At 38.6% G+C, this 14,687-nt stretch overlaps 1 protein-coding gene across 2 annotated transcripts in view; it reads left to right on the forward strand.

Annotated features, from left to right (window-relative positions):
• The window catches only part of LOC121529410 (myosin-9-like), a 55,931-nt gene that overhangs the window by 25,314 nt on the left and 15,930 nt on the right, over positions 1–14,687 (forward strand). The window contains exons 3-14 of one of the 2 annotated variants that reach the window (XM_041817229.1): positions 2,131–2,287; positions 4,879–4,906; positions 5,034–5,127; positions 6,483–6,503; positions 8,334–8,426; positions 8,512–8,575; positions 8,696–8,794; positions 8,874–9,017; positions 9,818–9,913; positions 11,846–12,117; positions 12,348–12,521; positions 13,103–13,276. In XM_041817229.1, coding sequence (XP_041673163.1) covers positions 2,131–2,287; positions 4,879–4,906; positions 5,034–5,127; positions 6,483–6,503; positions 8,334–8,426; positions 8,512–8,575; positions 8,696–8,794; positions 8,874–9,017; positions 9,818–9,913; positions 11,846–12,117; positions 12,348–12,521; positions 13,103–13,276 — 1,416 coding nt within the window. The remainder of the gene's footprint in view (positions 1–2,130; positions 2,288–4,878; positions 4,907–5,033; positions 5,128–6,482; positions 6,504–8,333; positions 8,427–8,511; positions 8,576–8,695; positions 8,795–8,873; positions 9,018–9,817; positions 9,914–11,845; positions 12,118–12,347; positions 12,522–13,102; positions 13,277–14,687) is intronic. The other variant, XM_041817230.1, reaches the window with a different exon arrangement.

Here is a 14,687-nt window from a genome sequence, read left to right on the forward strand (position 1 = left end):
AAGAAGAACGTTTTTATGTCAACCTCAAAGCAGAAAAGATAATCCAGTCGTGAAGATCTGAGATAAGACTCGGCCAACCTGTCGAGTAGCTCCAGTTTGAAAATGTCAAGCTAAATCATCAGTTTAAACACGCAGCAGGGTGGGGTCGGGATTATATAATAAAGGAGAAAAACAAATCATTTTTCATGGGAGACTTTCAGCACAGCATTGAAGGGGCAGGATAAGGCCTTTATTGTATTTCTATTGAACAAATACATGGAGAATCAGATATAAAATCTGCCTCTCCCCTGCCATTTTTTATGCTTTTATTGATTTGAAAGTAGGAAAAATAAAGGAAGTGGAGGAGGCGCAGAGGGATGGCTACATGACTAAAGCAGCCACTTATTAGGCACATGATCTGAATTGCTGAGCCAAACTGGCACCCCAACTTCCCTTTTAATACAGAGACATATTTTGAATTGCAAGTTGGACATAAGCATTAGAATAACCAGTAACACTGGCCACAAGCTTGATTTTGCTTTGCAAACTTGACAGACACTTGCAAATCTCTGTCATTAAGGATGTGGAAGATTTGTTGTCACCTATTTATTTTACCTCTGTTTCACCAGGACATCCAGTGAGATGATACTGGAATTTTGCAACCCCCTGTACCTGATGCTACACCTCTATATTTATGGTTTTTAAGGTTAATACGTTGTTTATACTGCTGTTATGTATCACTAATATTGGCACTAAATATTGGCTTTTTTTTCTGTCTGTCCAATGCCCACAACATGCAGATAAGCTTGTACATCCCTATTTGAAATAACTAGAACTGACACTGGTGAAAGACATGGTACAGGTATAAAATAGAATACATTCACTACTTTAAAAACAGAGAGATTGTACAGCTGGAGGAGCAATGAGTGCATGTTGTCCAGACTCATTGTTGTCCCAAGTTGAAGTCCAACTTTTGACATTTGTTGCATTTCTTCCTCATTTCTCTTTTCCCTAGATTTCCTACCATTGTCCACATTTCAGTCCAAAAGAGAGGAGAAATGGTGCTACCCAGTAGCAAAATGGTGGGGAAATGTGCAGAGGGTGGCGAAAATGGGGGAAAAAGTGGCATGTAATGGCAAAAGGCAGCTTGAACAGGCAAAATGTGGCAATAAAGGGGGAAAAATTGCAAAAACTGGTGAAAAGTGACAAAAATGGGGAGAAAAAGTGAGAAGTGATAAAAAATATTAGTTACAGGTGGCAAAAAAGGCAAATAAGGGGAAAAATTTGCAAATCTAAAAAAGCAGTATAGAAGAGGTAAAAAGTGGCAAGAAGAAGTGGCAAAAATGGGCTAGAGCAGCAAAAATGGCTTAAAAGTGGTGAAAAATGGAAGAAAGGGGGCAAAAAATTGGATAAGGACAATGAAAATATACAGTCAAAAAATAAAGGTTGACCATTTATTTTGACAGTCACTGTTTAAGTGTTGGAAACAAACTGACTAATGTGACTTGCAATGAATAATTTCTGAGGTCAGAGTTTCTCTTTTTTTAAGGTTTTCTGTGGGAATAATATTTGAAATTAAGAGATAAAAGAGCCACAAATCCTGACAAAAGAGCCACACGTTGAGTATCACTGCTATAGATCATAAATCTGCATTAAAAAGGTGTGTGTATATGGGTGTCTGTATCGGCTAAAATGAGTCTTAACATAGCATATTGGATCAGCAGTGTTGCAATGTTGCAATCCAGTGTGCATCCCTACCAGTTATCCACCAGAGATAAGCTTTTTGGGGGGCAACAGACAGTCCGGTTTTAATTTGATCCATTCCCAGTATGCAACTTCAAAATATGTAACACATAAATTAATGCTGGTTTTACTTGTACCTTCAGTTGGAGCAATTTGAGTGTTTTGCCCAGTGGTTACACACTGTTTGAAAGCAGTTTTGTTTATCTTCCCTTGTGCTAACATGATAATAAACAGTATAGTTGTGATAATTCCTCTACAGGAGAAACTTTTCTTGTAGTTTGGTGGATAAAACGTGTTTGAGTATCCAGTCCCCAGAAAATTTGACCAGTGCCTCCTCTTCCTCAGGTAACACTGTCTTTGACATCCGTTTGATCTTTCCTTAACAATACTCCTCTCTCTGTCCTGCAGACATACTCCGGTCTCTTCTGTGTCGTCATAAACCCCTACAAGAACCTGCCCATCTACTCAGAGGAGATTGTTGATATGTACAAGGGCAAGAAAAGACATGAAATGCCACCACACATATACGCCATCACTGACACATCCTACAGAAGCATGATGCAGGGTAAGTCATCGTCTCTGCTGTAAAGCTGCAGGAGGAACTTAAAACAAAACAATGAGGGGAAAACAGTCTAAAACTTTTTTCCTAAATCAAACCTTGTCAAGAATAATTTTAAGGATCCCCAGGCTTGTAAAATGAGCCTCTTTAAGGCTTCATTCTCAATGGAAGTGCTGTTCTCTGCCAAGTATAAAACTCTTAAGAGATTATGGTATGACGATACATGCTGTTATACTGTCAGTTTTCCTTATCAGTGCCTTCTTTGACAATTTTATGGAGAGACATGGGAGTAGAAAGGACCAACCACTGCAGAATATTAGATTTGTTGCCAGCCATGTGTTACTTTTTCTCTTGCGTCTTTAAATAGAAGACGGTGGGAAAGTTTTAAAGAGAAATGACTGTGCATTATCAGGGCGTACAAAGAGCTTGCAGTAGGAGGTGTTAGCAGCAAATGGAGCCCTTTAGAAACAATTTCCTTTTATTTTCCTTTTCAAAACTAAGTGCATCCGGTTAAATGCTAAAACACAACTTTTCAAGTCTTTTGTTTCAACTCTCCCAACTTTTTTGAAAGGTATTGCTGGTGTCCAATTCAAATAACTTTCCAAAAACAAAGTAATTTCTCAGTTTCAACAGTTGATGTGTTTTATATTTGCTCCTGTAAATTACAGTCTGAATCTGAGTTTTAGCTTTTAAAAATGTGTTGCATTTTAGGATCTATGTGAACATGTTATAAAGAGAGATGTTTAAATTATAGTTTATATATTTGCACATTATCAAGCTAGGAATAGGAGGCACTTCAGCAAGTTTCTAAATTTCAAAGAGGGGTATTAAAGACAATAAATTGTACAATAAAAGCATTTAAAACAAAAAGACTACATGCATTATACCTATTTTGCATGAATGACTTGTAGACAAGGATTCCCACAAAACCAGGATTTTAAGCGTATATATGATTATAGTATAAATACAATGATAATGATACTTGTTTTGATATCTCTGCAACAAAAATAGAAGTTCTAGGTGCCCAGTATCAGGTTGTTTCTTGTTTTTAATTCCCTTAAATTACAGGCAAACTGAACCTGGAACCCTGCCAACAAATTGCACAAACATTGGCAATGTTTCAGTTGTGAAATGTTTGAGTGGTTCAATCCTTTCCAGTGCTCCTTTCTCATAAAATCTGCAGGTTTTTTTTTTTTTTTTTTAATTTAAAGCTGTAGTACTTTTTGATCATTTCTGTAAAAGTCTGCATCATTATGGGACACATGGGGACAAAATTTAAACCTTAAAACATACACAACATTAACTTCTTGGTTTCCTGTCCTGTGTCACTTTCTGAGTGAAGTTCTTCAAGTGTCTTGCTAAGAAAAAGTGTGCATTACTTTCTGTACAATTTTTAAAGTTCCTAAATACTCTTAGGAAAGGATTTTTATTTATATATATATATATATATATATATATATATATATATATATATTTATATTTATATATTTATATATATATATTTATATATATATATATATATATATTTATATATATATATATATATATATATATATATATATATATATATATAGGCTATACATATACATTGTTGCATTTGTATTTATTCTCAGAAATACTTTGCACCTTTGGCCTGTTACACAGGTTTGCATTGTTTTTCAGCTTGAACCACCCGCAAAAACAAAAGCCGACATTACGAGCACTGAATGGGTATTTCCTGCAGGGCTATTGTATTCTAATGTCCTGTGTGCCCTGTTATCCAGGCGTTGCAGCGTCTTATGTGCTTTCAAACACATCCCCTCTGTCCTGTTTGTGCTTTTTTGGCACCATGTTTGGCTTAGTTTAAGTGTTTAGACCACATTAATGCAGGCGGTGGGTAATTAGCTCGTTTAATCACAGTCCCAACAGCACCTCCCTACAGTCACAGGAAGCTTGATATTGGTTTCCTGTCTGTGGCTAATGTACTTCCGATTGTTCACAGACAGCTATATGCATTTTGGCGATAACATGTGCTTAGTAAGAGCATCCTGCTGGATTGCTCCGTGGAAGTTGCATAAGTCGACTTCACATATGCAATGCACACTGAAAAGTTCCCTGAAAAATTTCATGGTTGGCTGCAGGTGGGAATGCATATGGACAAATTATCACCCGGTCTTCATCCAGACCCTTCCTGTCAGCCACCTGGTAAAATTTTCAAGGTGTTGGGTAGTAATGCAGTGGTGCCGTATCCTGGGGTGTTAAAAATAGCAGTGTTATTCCTTTAATTCCAGTCATAAAGAAAATCTGCTGCACAATGTGCAGCTTTAAGAGTGTGTCTGTTTCTGGCAGTAGCACCACTGAAGATGCCATAAAAATACTGACAGAAAAGCAGGAAATTTAATGAAGGTTAACCGGTAAAAATTGGTTGAGTGTGAATGCAACAGGAAATGTTCAGGAAATTTCCCTCTAAGCAAACAGTCAGATAATGACTTTCCTATCCTGTCACTGGTGAAAATCAAGTCTGATCTTTGCATGCTGCTTTGTCCTGACATTTTCTAGAAATTTTTAGGAGTGCAAATATGGAAGGAACTTGAATAATGTGCTCTTTCTTTCTGCAGATCGTGAAGACCAGTCCATCCTTTGCACGTGAGTGCCAAATACTTGAACACATAATAAGTAGCTACACTTCTAAAGCAAGCATTTTTGTAATTTTGTATCATTTCTGTACTCTTCTATTATTTCCTTTGACTCTATGTCACTCCGTCTGTCTCAGTGGAGAATCTGGTGCTGGTAAGACAGAGAACACCAAAAAAGTCATCCAGTATCTGGCTCATGTTGCCTCCTCTCACAAGACCAAGAAAGATCAGGTGAGTTCTGCTTTTTATCGCAACAGTTCCTCTTTTTTTTCCTCTTACATATTCCACTCTTTCCTTTTATCTCCCACATTACCCACTTTATTTTTCACCTCACTCCCTCAGTTACTTAAAATTAGACCACTGATCTTTTCTTCAATCTTACCAGGAACAACATTACACCCTTCCATTTTCACTGAGTGTATAGTGTGCATCTACGCTGGTGAATGGGCACTTGATTGTGTACATCATCACATCCAAACAGCTGATTTTCTGCAGTTCTTCTGTGGTCCGGGTGCCACAGTAAAGAACTGCAATCAAAAGAAGAGGTGTTGAAATCAAGAGAAGTAGCTCTGCAGGCTCAGAAAAACAGAAGTGCAGATGGAGGGGCTCATAGAGCTCTGACATTTAAACAGACCAGAGACCTGACTTTATCTGTGAGGTGTTTTTTTTTCTCTGTTCTCACTGCATCACCTCATCAGAAATAAAACTTACGCTGCCAGTTAGCAATCAACTCTTTTGTCAGGCTAGGACTGGGTGATAAGAACAAAAAAAACATTTTACAAGACTTTTCAGTTGACTTTTTAGACTAATTTTAATTGCAGATATAGGCCGATATTAAAAGCAGAAACAGGCCCATACTTGAAGAAGATTCAGGCCAATATTTACAGTTGATACAGGATGATATAAACAGTGGATATAGGTCATATTTACAGCAGGTAAAGGCCATTTTTACAGTCTATATAGGCTGATTTTAACTGCAGATATAAGCTGATATTAACAGTGGATACATGCCTATATTTAAAGAAGTTACAGGTCAATATTTACCGCAGATATAGGCTAACATCAGCAAATGGACGATATTTTATGAAGTTGCAGGTTGATATTTATAGCAGATGTAGAACGATAATTACAGCAGATATAGGACAATATTTGCTGCAGATTAAGGTAGATATATACAGACAATTAAGTGCAATATTTCCAACATTGCCTCTGTTGAAGGCCTGAGAGCCATGGCATGCTCTTCCTGTTAAATTCTTATGGTTTAACAAACTTTCTTTATGCAAAGGAAATGTGTTGAAATAGCACATTTTATGCTATGATTTTGTGTTAGTATTGCTTGTTCTGTCGGGCGCAGAAACCATAATAATAAAAAACCATAATTATGCTTTTTGTTCACTGGATGCCTCTCTCTGTGTGATGAGACTCTGATGAGGGTCTCGGGGTGTTTGCAGGATTTGGGCACTCACCTGCTATTCTGTTTTCAAGCCTGCAGTCCGTATGATAGATGTAACATGAGTGCGGTTTGATGAAAACCACATCTATCATCCCTTTTTGAGGTTGTTGTATTTCTCTCTTCCCATCAACAGAACAGCTCGGTCCTGTCACATGTGAGTTAACTCTCTCCCTCCATTCATTCCTCTTCCTCATCTGCTTCTGTTGTCACCCTCCTCCTCCTCCTCCTCCTCCTCCTCCTCCTCCCACCACCGCCCTCATCCTCTCCTCCATTTCCCCCTTCTGCTGGAGCGCTTCGTCATCATCATTGTGGAAGTCACTGTGTTTCGAGGGTACAGGGGACGTGTCATGTCAGGCAATAGAAATTTGGGAGGAAGTTTGTTTGCAGATCAGTGGCAGCCTTGTGTGCTCTTATGAAAAATTCAGCCAGACAATAGAGGGATTAAAAGGGGTGGGGTCTATGCTGCAAAAAGCACAGTAACCTTTTTCTGTTTGAAGGATTTATACATTTTCTGGTTGAATTTTTCATTATTTGTATCGCTGCACCAAATTTTGACTTTGCTTTTCTCTTTATGCATAGAGAATTTCAGCAGTGTGTCTGTAATGCCAATGTATATTTACTATGCCTAGGAATAAGACTGAGAATTTAAATGCTTTGATATAGGGTTGTCAAAATACTGAGTTCTGAATGAATCTAGTAAAAGCAGATAATTCAAAGCTGAGACAGGCCAACATTTACTGTAGCTATAGGTTAATATTTACAGCAGATATAGGCTGGTATTTACAATGGATATAGGCTGATATTTACAGCAAATGTAGGCTGATATTTTCAGCTGATAAAGGCTGATAATTAAAGCAGACATAGCCTGATATTTACAGCAAATACAGGCTGATATCAGCTGAAAATATCAGCCTGTATTTGCTGTAAATATAGGCTGATATTTTTAGCCTATATTTACGGCAAATAAAGGGCTGATATTTTCAGCTAATATAGGCTGATACTTACAGCAGATATAGGCTGATAATTACAGCAGATATAGGCTGATATTTATAGCAGACATGGACTGATATTTACAGCCGATGTAGGCTGATATTAACAGCAGACATAGGCTGATATTTACAGCCGACATGGGCTTAAATTTACGGCAGACATGGGCTGGTATTTACGGCAGACAAAGGCTGATATTTAAAGTCGATATAGCCTGATATTTACAGCCAATATAGGCTGATATTTACAGCAGATATAGGCTGATATTGACAGTGGATACAGGCCGATATTTAAAGAAGACATCTGCAATAATTTTCATTTAATAATTAGCTTCATAAGCTAATCTGCTCATACCATTATTGTCCCAACTATATTGTGCATCTCTAAATTCTGTAATATTTACACACTTGTGAGACTCTGAAGTTATAAATCGTCTCTGTAGAAAGCCTGAGAGCCATGTCATGATATTCCTGGTCAGTTTTAAGGCCTAACAAATAGATCAATTACTGATGAACTTTGTCTGTTTCAAACTTTGTGTTCACTGGATGATTCTTCTCAAGGTGATGGGATTCTGACGAGGGTTTCTGGGTGTTTGCAGGTTTTGGGCACTAACATGTGTTGTGGGGAAATATTCGGTGTGTTTTTGTGTGTGTTGCTGGTTTGTGTGTTTATGGTATTCCTCCTTTTATCGCCTGTTGTTTGAACATTTTGTACACTTCATGTTCTCCCTCAGATGTAAGTTTGCCGCGGGTAAATAAACACACACCACACTGTCAGCATCTTTTGTTAAACAACGGAGCAAAGTGATCTCTTCTGGTTAATCAAGAACAGATACTAATGTGAGATTCTCACGATCCCATCACAAGGAGCTCCATATTTTATTGATTAAACGCTTTGTCAGATCTGAATCCATGGCTGGGAACTATCCTGATTTAACGCTGGTTACTGGTTGGCAGATGGAGACTTCTTAATATGTTGTTCTCTTTATATCCACCAGGGGGAGCTGGAGAAGCAGCTGCTGCAGGCTAACCCCATCCTTGAAGCCTTTGGAAATGCAAAGACGGTCAAAAATGACAACTCCTCTCGTTTTGTAAGATTTAGTGCAGCATTTTCTGTTTTAAACTGTTTATATACATCTTTTTGCCTTGACTGTTAAATAAATGCTTTCTTTTTAGGGGAAATTTATCAGGATCAACTTTGACGTCAATGGTTACATCGTTGGTGCCAATATTGAGACTTGTATCCTTCATGCAGACTTCTTTTTTATTTAAAGAAGACTTAAATGTAGGACTTATTCACAATACGTAAAATGTCACCATAGAAGTCTTAAGGAATTGTCCTTGATACATGAACTACCAGATTTGTTGGAGAAATCTCGTGCCATCCGACAGGCCAAAGACGAGAGAACCTTTCACGTATTCTACTACATGCTGACAGGAGCTGGAGACAAGCTGCGCAGTAAGAAACAAATCATTGCATCAATCACTCTTCTAAGAAAAAGCCATGATTTATCTCACCATGGAAATCTCTCATTTAGATGAACTCCTCCTGGAGAATTACAACAACTACCGTTTCCTCTCCAATGGGAACGTTACCATCCCAGGGCAGCAGGACAAGGACCTGTTCCAAGAGACACTGGAGGCCATGAAGATCATGGGCATCCCAGAGGATGAGCAGATAGGTACAATGGATGGTTCCAAAGAAAACCCTTTTTTTCATACTTCTATGATCCCAAGTCATATTTTATTTCAGGAGATTAAACCCTGGAATTCTAATCCTCATAAGCCATAAAAATCTCCAAAAGACTATTTATAAGAGGGGAGGGATTAGTGATGCGCAATTTGGTAATAATGCAATGGGGATTATACAGGACAATATTGCAATTTGCAATTGGGATTATGATATAATCCATAAATGGTATCCTGAGTCTGCTTGCTTGATTATCAGGTAAATTGCAAAGAATAATAGTTTTTACAGTACTCCTTGAAAAAAGTAAAGGTTTTCCTTTTTTGCTTAAAAAATGAAGGTACTAAAAAGTGCAATAGTGGCAAGGTTGTAAACTTTAAGGCTTTCTGCAGGCAGTTTTGTACTTTTCAAGTATGCAAAAACAATTGCAGCTCTTCGTGCTAGTTGGCAGTTGCACAGCCTGACATCACAATTTTTAAATAGATTAATTTGGCAGCATTGGATTGGATATAGAATGAAGTGTGGATTGTGAGAAGATATTTTGGACATAAATGCTCAAAATGTTGGTTCCTCTTACACACCAGAGATCCAACTTTGGGGTTCTGGCCTGCAGAAATTAACATTTATGATTGTTCAAGCACTGGCAGCACTTTAGTATACCCACCATGTTTTAAGCACCACAGCTGCAAGCTGTTTCATTGTGTTTTTCATTTCCTATTTTTTCTTTTTTCCATTGTCAATCACAAGTAACATAAAACCATTTTAATATTCCTCTTTGTTTCCTTTTTAATGCAGGTTTGTTGAAGGTGGTGGCTGCTGTGCTGCAGTTCGGTAACATGAGCTTCAAGAAGGAGCGTCACACAGACCAAGCCTCCATGCCTGACAACACCGGTAAGTTGGAGCCAAACCTGAATTAATTGCATCCCTGCAAACCTTCCCTGTTGTACAGTGAGCTCTCTGTGGTAGTTAAATTTGTACATTTAGTTACATGACAACCGTCCCTACCTCTGAGTTTAGATTTCTATGTTCATTCTCTGAAGCACAAACATGTATGTTAGGAGTGTCTCATCAGTGCAGCACATAGAAGCAGGATTATATCTGGAGGTAGAGTGCTATTTTCCCCCAAGACTTTTTCTCTTAGTAAGAAAATCACTCATCATGGCATTTTTAGGTGCTGATTAAGCTGAGTTGGCAGAGCAGGTGCCTAAAAATACAAAGGTCCTCCATGCCTCGGTCACAGGATTGAATCCCAATCATGGCACCGTTAGTTCATGTCTTGCTCTATACTTTGTCCCAAATTTCCAGTCTCTCAGCAGCTTTCTTTTGTAAATAAAGGCAAAAGCCCAAAAAATAATCTAAAAAAATACGCTATTTTCTCCAATGAGAGGTTGTTAACTTTTACACTGCAAAAAATCTAAACTTGGCAATTTTTTTAAGACTTATTTCTAGTCATAAGTACCTCATTTAAACATTCATAGGCTAAGATTGCAAGTCCTGATGAAAATTTAATTTTGAGAAATAACAACCAAAGGTAAGGCCTGGAATGCTTGTAAAATGTATTAACTTGTTTGTTGTTGCATTTGCAGCACTTTAATTTGTCCAAGAAAGTACGAGTTTTATGGGTGCTTTAAACCCTTGCCATTGTTGAATTTTACTTTTGATATTTTAGTGTCAGAAAACTGATTGCATTAAAGATAGGGTGCTTTAACAAGGCTTGATATTGTAGTTTTACTGGGTGCTTTTTCAGGCATTTGGCCTCAGTCAGGTTTTTAAGGGATGCAGATTCTATTTGTGGGTTACACATTTTGAATCATTACTCTTTTAGTTAGTTTTCTCATATTTCATCATACTGTTTTAACATAGAAAGAAAGTACAACAATTCAAATTTTATTCTGAGTATATGTTTTTGCAGGAAATTAAAATTTCCTATAGATGTAAGGTGCTGGGAAAGCTTTAACACACCTTGAAAGGGCTTGAATTTGACCTTTAAAAGGAAGCTTTAAGATGCTTATCTGGACTTGTTATGTACACATGGCTTATTTTAAGTGTAATTGGATATTTCTGACTAAAAGTTAGACAAATATACTCACAAACATTTCTTTTCTTCAGTAAAACATTTAAATGCTGTTTTTTTGGGGGGGTCGTTCTTTTGTTTGTCTCTGTTATTGCTTTTACTGTTTAATTGTGGTTTAGGTTTATCAATTACCTGCAGTGAAGTTTACATGCCCCTTTTATTGCCTGTTTTATGCACAATAAAGAATGAATTAAAAGTTGGGCATAATGCGCATGCAAGGTATATTATCCCTGGAGTGGAGGTTGCCTCTGTTTTCGTTCACTTTGCTTAAATAAGAGTGAAATTGTGCTGTAGATGAGCTGATCATGGCACACAAAAGTAACAACACTGTTGTATGTTTGACTGATTGCCCCATGCCCTGACACGATTAAGCCTTTGATAAATTTAGTGTTAGATTTGATTGTGCTCTTTGTCGTAGTTAAATGTTGTTTAAGCCTGTTGCTATAGGCATAGGGGTTGCATAATCTTTGAAAAACAAGTGACAACTGTACAGCCTTAGGTGTACGTGAGGACTTCAGGACAAATAGCACTAAATGTCACTAGATTAAAGGGAGCTGGTTGACAGGAAGATTGCTGGGGACTACACTGTTACACTGCACTGTTTGGCCTGTAACACTGATGTTGCAATGACTTTAATAGTTGCTGTGAAAATGTCCACACAACAACATCCTTGCAAAAGAGTTAACACTTTACGTCAGTCGTTCATGATCGTGTAGTCTTATTTTTATTGTTGATTTGTTCTTCAACAGCTGCTCAGAAGGTGTGCCACCTCATGGGCATGAACGTCACAGACTTCACCAGAGCCATCCTGTCACCCAGGATCAAAGTGGGCCGAGACTTTGTCCAGAAGGCCCAGACCCAGGAGCAGGCAGAGTTCGCCGTGGAGGCTCTGGCCAAGGCCACGTACGAGAGGATGTTCCGCTGGCTCGTCATGAGGATCAACAAAGCCCTGGACAAAACCAAGAGGCAGGGGGCGTCCTTCATCGGCATCCTGGACATCGCTGGCTTTGAGATCTTTGAGGTGAATAAGTGCAGCAAACTCTGCAGAATCTGACAGTTTAGTGTGCTGTTTAACTGATCTATAAACTGTTGCAATGCATGACATCATGTTCGTTTGACTGAAATCACATTCAACAGAATTTTTCAAAGTCAGGCTAATACACAGAGATAATCCAGCTGGAGATTGAGTCATAATGACCTATCTGTGCATGTAAACATACTGAGTGTTTTTTTTATTTTTCTATTCTCTAGCTGAACTCCTTCGAACAGCTGTGCATCAACTACACCAACGAGAAGCTGCAGCAGCTCTTCAACCACACCATGTTCATCCTGGAGCAGGAGGAGTACCAGAGGGAGGGCATTGAGTGGAGCTTCATCGACTTCGGCCTGGACCTGCAGCCCTGCATCGACCTCATCGAGAAACCTGTGAGTTTGAGGATTTTCCCCATCAAGACTTAGGCCCTCATGTGCAAGCATTAAACTCTGTTTAATTCTCAACACTACAGAGCTCAGTCTGTTCTTAAAAGAAAACTCTGGCACTGCTGGTTTGCAAAACCAAATGTAGTTTAGGGAAATTTTGTCTTTTAAAGAAATCAAACAGGACTCAAACATTTTAGATGCGGGAATGTGCAAAACTTACTGGAAGGATCCTTTTGAAGTGGGTTAACACTGAGAGTTTAAAGGCTTTTTAAACCATCTATCATTCAGCAGTTAAAGCACAACTGTCCCCTAAAGCAGAGAGTCAACAATTCTGACTGCCTGAAGCCTTTGTGCAACCTGCCAAACAAAAGCAGTTAAAGTAGCAGACATTATTGGACAAATTCATTACACTATGTTTCTTATATCCAGTCTTTTCTCCCCACACAATAATGAAGTAAAACAAATTAAACAAACCAATTTTAACTCATATTTCTGCATGATAACTGGAGCAAAGGGGTGCAACTTTCCACTATTAAAAGCCCTTTTGCATCTCAAATAGTAATTTTCTCTCTCCCCTCTTCACACAGGCCAGCCCCCCTGGTATCCTCGCTCTGCTGGATGAGGAGTGCTGGTTTCCCAAAGCCACAGACAAGAGCTTTGTGGAGAAGGTTCTCCAGGAGCAGGGCACGCACCCCAAGTTCTTCAAGCCCAAGAAACTGAAGGATGAGGCTGATTTCTGCATTATCCATTATGCTGGCAAGGTAAATATGCACAAAACATAGTATATTAGGATGTTTGCAACTTTGTATCTATAGGTGCTTTTTGACTGCAGGAACTAAACCCAGGAACCATGAACCATTTGGTTTGTTTGTTTGTTAGTGTTTAGTGTGTCAGGAATCAGGTAATCCTAGGGTATGCTGGCTCCTCAGATTAGCTTAATCTCGTAGTAATGTTTGACATTTACCAATCAGGACTGTAGTGAAACATACGAGACGTGCTTGTATTAAACTGTCAGTGGAGAAAAGAGTCCATCCTCTTTTCTAATCCTCCCTGACTCGCTCCATACCTCCGTGTTTCTGTAATCACTCTGCACTCTGCTGACACTTCTGTGTTGTAACACCAGTTCAGTGTCAACACAACAAAGGATTTGCTGTAAAGAAAGAGAATCAGCACCTTTTATTGGAATAGCGTTGAAATGCACTGAAAGCAGCCCTGTTTGCAAGGGAAACAGGTTATGAGTGTTTACAGCAGGTCCGACTGCACGGGGGAAAATATACAGCAGCATTTGTCTGCATTAATGCAGAATCGTTCAAATCCACATCACAGTGCATCATGGAAAAGATTATTTTCAACACCATCGATATCTAGACTTTTATCCAAAGTCTTTTAATGATGCATATCCAACTTTTTAGCAACCATTACAGTCAATTACATCTCTAATTTCTTGGAAAGCACCCAACATATAGGAGTAATCAAAGATAATTACAGTAATGTTTCTGGTTCTGTAATGGCAGATTTCCTGTTTTCTTCATGTTAACTAAATCTGGATTTTTAAAATGACTTGTGGGCCACATTGAGTAAGTTGGGCAGCCCTCAGGCTGCCAGTCGCACCACTAACCAGATCGTTAGCATGCAAACGGTTGGCAAAAATGTCTCCCTGGTCAGAATCAGTTCTAGAGGTTTCAGAGGAGAGATGAAAATTCTTCAACATCCTTAAACAAGTCCAGTTTCCCCCCTTGGATCACACTTGAAATAACCTGAATGACTGACGAAGTACAAGGATATTTGATGGGACTTTAATTCTATATTTTATAGATCTTTATTTCCTAAACTGGGGTCCGATATAACCCTAGTGGGGGTGCCAAAGATCTCAGGGGTGGTGTGAGGGTTTGTCTGCTCTGAGGTTGTGAAATTTAGATGTATGACCGAGATCATGGTAAAAATTTTGTTTATACTAACATCTTTTGTATGATTAACATGTGCAGTCCTATTTTCTTAGGGTCAGCTCCAGGCCAGGGGCACATATTTTTGCTAGAAAAGACTGAAAAAGTGTATTTTGCGTGTGACCTTTAAAGCCTGGTGGAAATGCAGACAACTGTGGTTCACAGGAACCATTTAGTTCCTTCAAGAACTAAAAGCACCTACGTTTTCATCTTTTCAGGCCCCTTTCTT

The sequence above is a fragment of the Cheilinus undulatus genome, linkage group 21 (assembly GCF_018320785.1).
Source record: "Cheilinus undulatus linkage group 21, ASM1832078v1, whole genome shotgun sequence".
Taxonomy (NCBI): domain Eukaryota; kingdom Metazoa; phylum Chordata; class Actinopteri; order Labriformes; family Labridae; genus Cheilinus; species Cheilinus undulatus.